The 9,294-nt window shown below is 35.8% G+C and overlaps 1 protein-coding gene across 1 annotated transcript in view; it reads right to left on the bottom strand.

Annotated features, from left to right (window-relative positions):
* Window positions 1-8,767, bottom strand: part of LOC124636784 — a 64,514-nt gene extending 55,747 nt beyond the window's left edge. The window contains exons 1-3 of the mRNA XM_047172929.1: window positions 8,563-8,767; window positions 6,101-6,225; window positions 3,109-3,208 (exon numbers count right to left, since the gene is read on the bottom strand). Coding sequence (XP_047028885.1) covers window positions 3,109-3,208; window positions 6,101-6,225; window positions 8,563-8,708 — 371 coding nt within the window. The 5' untranslated portion in view covers window positions 8,709-8,767. The remainder of the gene's footprint in view (window positions 1-3,108; window positions 3,209-6,100; window positions 6,226-8,562) is intronic.
* Window positions 8,768-9,294: the final 527 nt, after the last annotated feature.

The following is a 9,294-nucleotide window of genomic DNA, read 5'->3' on the forward strand; positions in this document are numbered from 1 at the left end:
CTGTCAGTCAGACTTACTGGCTTCTGAATACCCGTAACGACAGCCAAAGATGCTCAAATGACAACCGGGAGTTACAGTTTATCGTGCCATCCGAAACAGCGGACTATACGATATCTACGGGTATTTCATGGGCCATGAAAATCGACCTATTATGCGAATTAGATAACGAAAGATAGCCGTTTATAAATGTACTGGAGTCAGCGATGACTTACAACTTCATTGGATTACATACAATGACACGATGCATTCAATTTAACACTATTTTTGTTCGCTTTTCATGGGTTCAGTTTTATTTAGAACTTATAGTGGTTGAAGGTAATGGAAAACTTGTCCGAAAGTGTCGATTTTCTTTCGAGAGTGGTCATTGTAACTAGTGCCTTCTCTACAGGAAAAAGGCGATAATTTATCTGAAATGGTCTACCGATTTATGGGTTGTAAACGGCTCATTTTCTTGCAGATTTTTTGGTGGTCTGAAATTAAAGGTAGGCCGTTTAGTTTTAGCACAGAAATTTTCAATAGAATAGACTATAGAACTACATAATACATCCTTATTGACTTAGACAAGCTGAATGTCATGGCTTATCTTTCATAAAAAATAACTACAATTATGCCTACCTATTTTAAATAAGGGTTTTTTGCACAGAAAACATATCCTACCTATTGTACACGGAAGAATACTTGTGGTGCTTTAATGACTTGAAAGTCATTAGATTTCCCACATTTATTTAATGAACCCGTAAGTATGATGATTGTGAACTCGTTAGTCATTACTTCCAATAAAAATCTAAGTTATGTTGATTATTTCGCTTGACAATTATTTACGGTAACAATATTATGCAAAGAATAGCCGGCATAGTTCGACTTGCAGATATTCTTGTCGCTATGAGGAAATTACAAATAAATAATGTTATGTCGCATTTCTTGTTTATGGTATTGATTTATTTACAATTTACTGTGGCATTATTTATTGTAATAAATAACAATGACTTTACCATGGTGCATACCATCTTTAATAGGTATTTAATGCATAACACTTAATTTCAGCGAAAAAGATAATTTTCTACTGGAAAATCTCCTTTATTTTGTTTCCCTTTCAGTTTTGAGCCAATACTTAAATGTTCTACAAAATATTGTTGAGAAGCTTTATCATTTATTTCTATTATGAATGTATAATTTTGTAAATCGAAATAAATGTTCCCAAGACGTTAGTCTTGGGAACGTCCACGCCTAAAAATACGTAACACACCAAATATAATAAACGCTTAAAACCAATTAATTAACACTTTAATCCAGACGCATCCAATTATAGGGGATTTTGAAAGAATTTAACAATTTACAAAGTCACCACACGGAGTCACTGAACACACACGATTTTTATTTGATAAACTACAGTTTTCTGTGATAACACGGCGAGTATATCACTGATATTATGTTAATATTACGTATTTTGTACAGACTACACAAAACAGGCAGTGCAAACTGTCCGTCCACTCCATACCGCGGGCTGTCATCTGGGGTTTCCCCTAATTCAAGCAAACACAACCCCTATTTATATACTTACAGAGTTGAACTTTCCGTGACTCTCCACCGGTCCTAGGGAAACATGCGCAGTGGTGCATTGCGCACAATATTGATTGCAATCATATGTATGATAGAAAATATGGCGGAAAATTTGATTTCGTTTTGGTTTTTATTGTCTCTTTACACGGATTCTAATTGGTGTTGTAAGCGTTTTGTCGAGGTCCAGTAAATAGTAAATCGCAATGGTTCAATTAAGAATGTACATGGGCAATAACGGACATTGGTTGTACCTAACTTAAACTAAAGTAATATAATAAACAAGTCCATTATCGTACCCACAAACATTTATACTCTAACTACTGTTAGATAAGGGAAGCAAATTTTTCAAACGTAGCTCCAAAATACATAGAATGATTCCATAAATTATTTCTTCAATCTAGCAACAAGAACTGATGAAATCTATAAGGCAAATTGCTAAGAAAATACCATTGTTTCCATACCATAAATAGATATAATCGATAAAGTGAATCGATGCTAATTAATCGCTACTATAGAACATTATGCGTAGTAACAGTATCGGAACACGAACATGGTAGAAAAATGGAAAAAAACTCGATCCCCACATTCTTGGTGAGGTCAAGGTAGCCACTTACATAAATGTTATTAGAAGTTATTTTTATAAAGTAAGAACTAATTTGTAAGAATGTTAAGTGTTTGCTGCAAAAGGCACCCAGGTATGTTAGAGGAAACTAGTATATCTTTTAGCAATCATGGCAGTTTTGTTTGGAAACTTAGCTGGCGCCCCGAGTGAACTGTGATCAGTATAATAAAAGCGCAGCGTAAGATGAACAAACTAATAGTGTCATAAATAAGATAACGCGTCTTATTTTGGGTGCGCGAGGGGCATTTTCGCTTTTTCGCTGGCGATAAAGTCTTTAGTTTCCCCCTAAGGGCAAACGGTTAGTAGGAGCTTTTATTTTTAATTTTATAAAGGCCATCTCCAGAGCCTGGTTTAGGGTTGGCTATTGAATAACTCTTTTAAAATCGTCTGTCTTAATTAAAATGAAAAAAATGAACCGTCAGTGTTACCCTTTAACCCTCCAACATATTGTGAGGTGTTATGCAAATATTGACCTTCAAAATATCAGTTCGTATTAGTAAATTCGATCGCATTGTCCCTTGAACTGATTGGACTCTGCGTCATCAACGTGGGAGGTCGCTTCTGAAGTGTTTACAAACAGTGGGCGTTATTCAATACCATTTGTAAAAACAATACCTTTTAGAACCGTGATCGCATATTTCAGATTTTTTTGACAGGTAGGTTAGAAGGTCATTAGCGATAGTTAGAAAAATTGTCACATGCCCAAAAGCTTTTAATTCGTACTATAGCCATTTTCTAAGAGTATATAGGGTACGTAGTCACTCATATATGTTGTCGAAAAGCAACTAAAAGTACGTGTTTATATTACAAAAAAAGGCAGACATGTAGAGCACGTAGCTTGACGTAGCATTAATCGCTGATAAAACTAAAAAAAAGACACTTCCAAATCCACTTAAATAACAGTTAAAATTAAAAACTAGACTCACGTGATAAAAAGCGTGGGAACGCCATTTGACTCCTTGCCAAACGTCTGCAGGGACCGTCTGGGAGAAACCGCTTGGATGTCCAGGTACGCCACTTCTGGACCTGAACATATGTGGGAGTATGATTAATGAGGTTACATGCAGTTTAGACTTTAATGGTCGAATAAAAATGCTGTTGGTTGGCGAAAATGTGGTAGAAGTTGGGTGTTAACACGATAATAGGTGCATTTTGTAAATGAATTATTTAAACTTATTCAATGGGGTGTTACCAAAAATTTACTATTACGTGGGTAACACATTTAATAATAGGAATGACAACTGATCTAACGATTTATACCTTATACTCTGTTTTTTAATCTCGTAGACTAAACTGACATTACGAGTGTTCTCAGTTTATTGCAAATTCTTAAATAGTGATGTGGCACGACCGAAACTTAGCGTTAATAAAATCAAGTATCGTTTTTTTACAATAAGTCATTCTGAAATAATAGGCTTATTCTTGATGATTACGCATGGCATTGCGTGGTCAGATGTCCCAGGCAATTTGTAGCACGTCGTGCAGCCGTGTGTACGTACGTGAATTGCAAATATAAAACTTTGAATGAATCTTAAATTCGTCTATTATAGATAAAAAGTTACGATTCATCAAACCGGTATCGTAAGTGCAACACTGTACAAAAAAGCTAGCAACATTATTTGCAAGTGTCAATTTAGTCTACGAGATTAAAAAACAGACTTTAGAGTTAGGCGGATAAATTAAATTACTTAGGTACAAAACGAGAGCTTTTAAATCTAAGCGAGATGGCGTAAGCTCTTGAATAAATATCTACTAAGCTTAAAAGATGATAAATAATTTGTCATTCCTGATTCCTTCTTAGTAATGAAGACAGGGGACGGCACAACGTAGTAGGCTAATAATAAAATTGTATGTCCCTAAACTTAGCTTGCAGACGAAAACACATGACGACCCGGATGCGAAAACCCGCGAGCGAAGTGTAAACAAACATGTCTGGACTAAACAGATTTTTTTAAAATTATTTATAGATACAATAAATAATTATTAAAAGCCATTAGATTCTTGGTACTATGATTAATACAAAAAATAACGACTACGTAAACACATTCGCAATAATATTGCTTTTGACTTGGCCTTCTGAGTTTTATCGCGATTTAATTCTAAAATAAGTTGCCATGCCATAAATTCTTACCTCTAGTCACGAGATTTTAACAAGCATTGCGTGAATTTTGCATCAATCTGTTTATTCAACTTTCTTTTTATTTTAAAATTTCGCGATTTGAATGCCTCTTTGTTACCCATCAAAAGTTAAATAACCATAAAACGATGCCTTTTCATTCAATTTTATATCATCAACCCACGTCACTTTTCGTTAAAATCTGTCATAATTAAATTGACAATGATTTATTCGACAATTGAGTAAATACAAACAAGCTATAAACCCTTTTTTATACTTTACGAAATGAAACCACTCACCGGGTACCACATTTTCACTAAGAGTTTTCCGGGTTCATCTTACAGAGGGATATCATAAAAACGCTTTCTTTTTGCGCGAGCTTTTCTATGAGTAGAATAATTTATGAGGCTATTTAATTGAAATATTTATTTATTTATAACCTAATACCTACCGGATATCTACATTTACTAATATTATATTATAAGCTGAAGAGTTTGTTTGTTTGTTTGAACGCGCTAATCTCAAAAACTACTGGTCCGATTTAAAAAAAATATGTCAGTGTTGGATAGCCCATTTATAGAGGTAGACTATAGGCTATATATCATCATAATAGGAGCAGTGGGTTACGAATATAATACAAATAAATAAATACGTACGTCACAAGTATTTAATTTACAACAAAATTGTCTTTTACATCGTTCAATTTAAATGTATATCTTAGGAGATAAAGCTGTTTTAAAATACACATATAACACATACAGGAATGAATTTTATCCAGTGCGCAAACTTTGTCAACTTATAGTTAAATAAGTTTTATAGATACGTATATTTTTATTTTGTAGTGTTTTAGTACAAAAAAGAAAAGTAATTGATATCGAAAGATGTTTATTTTGTAACCGATAGTACGGTCACAGTCGTTATAGTAGGCACGGCGGCAACGCGAAACCGGTTTACTGACGGAGCTTCGCTCGGCGCGCGTAAGAATAGTTGGTATCCATATTTTGCCGATTTTAGGGCGGACAAAAGAATGAAAAAAAATTTTTTACTGATGATGCAGATATGTTCTGTTAACGATTCTGGACCACCAGTTTTTTTTGCGCACTGCTTAAAATTCATTCCTGTATAACACAGCAAAATAATGATCGAGTACCTACCTACTGTGCGCACGATGTGCACAGCCTAGGACTACTGAACCGATATGGAAAATTCTCTCACTGTTCGGAAGCTACACTATCCCCGTGTAACATATTTTACCCGGCTATATTTTACCCGGGTACGGGGAAGTCGTTCCCTCAGGACGCGAGTAAAACCGGGTAAAACGGGTAATACTACGCACTGATTAATTACATTAAATCTTAGAAACTATAAACTCCTACAAACTAGAGGGGAGGTAGTTTCTTTATAGACGGAAGACATGCATTAAGGAGGGATTTTACCAAAATCTATGGGGTTAAACGAGGGTTGATAGTTCGCATGGAAGTCCTGTTTTAGAAGTGAGGGTCTTACAGTTTGTAGTTAGCCCGCTTACGATAAAAAAATTGTACGCGGACGAAGTCGCGGGCGATCGCTAGTAATATTATAATTGATAATTACTTAACGCACAGGTTTACCTTGGTAGGATATCGGGTTTTTACCAAAGGGTTTCGAGTGTCCCGGGTAGGTAAACGGGTTTTAAGAGGATCAGAAACACGTTCGGTTAGATCGGAAGCCGACCGATGATCACGTACGATTACGTAGGTACGTATAGGGGCTATAGCAATAATAATATGTGCCTCTTCTAGAAGCGTTTTTAAACATCTTACCACTGTCGACGATGCCACATAGTCCTGTGTCTGACACTGAGCGTCCTCTCAACCTCAGATCAGGACGGCTTCTCTTGAAGTAGGTCCAGTGCCTCGCCACTGATGAACGAAGAATACGATTGAACCTGTGAGGAGTAAAATCATATCAACAGGTTGATTTCATCGTCTATCGGTTTCTGATATTACAGTATGGATCGATTTGAGTGATATCTTCTGTATTTAATAACTTTCCTATCGCATGAGTATGATATGTGATAGGTACACACCGATTGCCTCATTAGGTACCTTCCTATTTTCTCTGCATTGTGGACAGTGAAGTGGTTAAAAATATTACAACTTTTTATTCCCTGTTTCATTTAAGTGCCAACAATTTTGGAATATCTTAAAATAATCATAATGAGAATATTTCGTTTAATCAGTGTGGCCCCGACCTTACCGTGTCTATGAATTTCAGCGTTCACGCCCATGACGTCATATGTACAATCGTTAACACATTTTACTACACACTTGCGTGAAGTGTGTACTTTACTACCCATTCTATAACTAGGCTACCGGCTAGATAAACCATTTGGCCGAGTTACAGCAGGATCTATGAGATAACCAGTCGAGGCTGAAGGCTGTTCATAGACATTTTAAGACTTACCTGATACTGACTTAATTGAAGTTAATAAAATCAGGTAAGTACCTAGACCTACTTTAGTTTAAAGTATACTACCTAAATCTCATTTAACAGTTAATAACCAAATCAAAGGTGTAAAGTAAATTGACTGATAGCTTAACAAGTGTTTAAGCACTCTTACTTAATGAAAACTTTTATTTGACTTAAGTAGGATAAGATTGGCTTTTCTGAGAGGTCAAATCATTAAGTTTTCTTTGAAATAAATAAGATCTTCTGCTTGCTTTGTGAAAATTCGAGGAAATCGTGAGAATTAAATTGAAATCAACGAAAATTTTGTTTCTTTAAGAAAATACATCGGTGATATCACATCAGAAGACCTTCTATATCGGGTGTGTCGTTCACAATCACATTAAATCATATCGCATATACTTTATGATATTCTATGGCGAATCGTAAAAAAAAAACCTAATCCATTCAGTGGTTTAACCACAGGAGTCATTTTTCGTTTTTATAATTTACAACATCATGTGTAAAGCAGAGATAAAGTTAGGAGTATCGTATGTTTTGATCAGTTGACAGCTGTACGTTTTCAAGGGAAAATTTCAGTTGTTTGTAATGACTGACTTTTATATGGTGTTCTAATTTTTGCACATTTTTATTCCATTTACTTTGTTTGAAAAAAACATTTTTTTATTTTTACGTATTTTTCTTTTATCTTTGTGTTAATCGACATTTATTTACCAGTATATTAACGCATTTAATTTAATGTGATTATGAACGACACACCCGATATATTTCCATTGATCCTTGTCCTAACTGACCTTGTGAACTATACAGGATTACGGGTCATCCTATCCTTTGGCGAAAAGGTCGTTTCTGTCTGACTAACCCAATTAGACCAACCTTAACCTTGTTAGATATTTTATGTAGGCGTTCGACAAGATACGTCAGTCAGGTAAGCACCTCCATAAAATATTAAAAGAAACAGAGTATGCTCCAGCATTGATCTCTATTTTCAGCGGTTTATACCTACTTACGGTGTCCCGGATGGTTTGCTACCGAGCGGTGAGCTTGGTTAGGTTTGGCGACATACCTACCTGCTAATATGTAGGTAGAGCACACTCAGAATTGAAGTGGGAGCAACCACTTCCCAGTCGTAAATATTTCCAATTGATTGGACGCAATCCATATAGAATCCTGAGACGGAAGGGAAAATTACGTACCTACGCTATTGTTTTGTTATTTTAGGTAATCTAGAGTAAGTAGGTGCAGGTGCAAACCATTCATCACTAAGGCTTATCTACTGGTGGAACTGATATCTTATTGTACAAGACTTATCTGGACGGACCAAGATAGATGTGTCATCATTCTCATTCAGAGATTATCCATTCACCATCATTGCCGCTACGGTGAGCTACATTTTCCGATTGAATACTTAAGTATATATGGTAACAACTGGATACGGTTTTGGCTAAAGAATTGCAACTACGATCATTCGTGCCTTTACATATTCTCGAGTAGAACCTATCTTATTTTACTATGGAAGTTTAAAATTAAACGTTCTTTACTATTTGTAGCAATTAGCGAATTCACTAGTTCTAGAAAGGTGAGCATGCCTCACCAACTTATTTGGCAACCACATCACTTGGTCTTTGCCTACCAACAGCGAACGTTAACCGTTTACGATAGGTCTTTACACCCACGGCAGGTATCAACAACCAGTTTCTATATATAGATGTTGGCACTTAATTAGTAATCACTTTAATCAATTAGCAATCCAAAACTGGCCACATGGTACCTGTTTTATAACCAGAAGATTATATTCAAGTATGCAGCTACTCACCTTCTGAGTGGAGTATCATAATTCTCTGATGACGAGCTGGTTGAAGTTGATGTATCACTACTGCTCGAGTTCAAGTGCCCAACGTGGGTATACACTTGACAACTCGCACTTTTGCGTATAGGCAATGGTTTTCTTGACCGTGACATTGTAATTCACACCTTAACACTGGGTAATAAGTACAGTTTTGTTATATTTGATCAGTAACACAAAGTTCACTATGCTTACACTGTGAAGTCTGTTTCAAAACTAAGAATTTGTTGACTATCTGAATGGATTACGCGCGCACATGAAAATTTTGTCACTCGCTCTTCTAAATTTAAACGGAGATGTAGAGATTGGCGCGGCGCACACGCCGGCGTTCGGTTTTGCGAACTGACTTGACTCATCATACAATTAGATCAGTCGAAAAACGCCCAATTCATCTTTACTGCCGCACATTACTCGAATTCATAAACATTACACGTAACACTCATAAACTTAAAGCAGGTCGAGATTTTCAGCGATGAATCAAATATTATTTTACAGAAATCGCCCATTGAATCGTTGAACTAATAAAGTTTATTGCCCAATAAAATATAGATGAATTAAGTACCTATTCAATGTAGTATGAGCCCTACTTATTCTTCAAGATGACCCAATTCTCAGTGTTGTACGGTGCTCGACATTTGTACTCAGGGTCACGAATTCGGTTCAAGGTTCACACGAATAATATAGCTTATTCATTTTGTTCAA

This window comes from Helicoverpa zea, chromosome 15, assembly GCF_022581195.2.
Source record: "Helicoverpa zea isolate HzStark_Cry1AcR chromosome 15, ilHelZeax1.1, whole genome shotgun sequence".
Taxonomy (NCBI): Eukaryota; Metazoa; Arthropoda; class Insecta; order Lepidoptera; family Noctuidae; genus Helicoverpa; species Helicoverpa zea.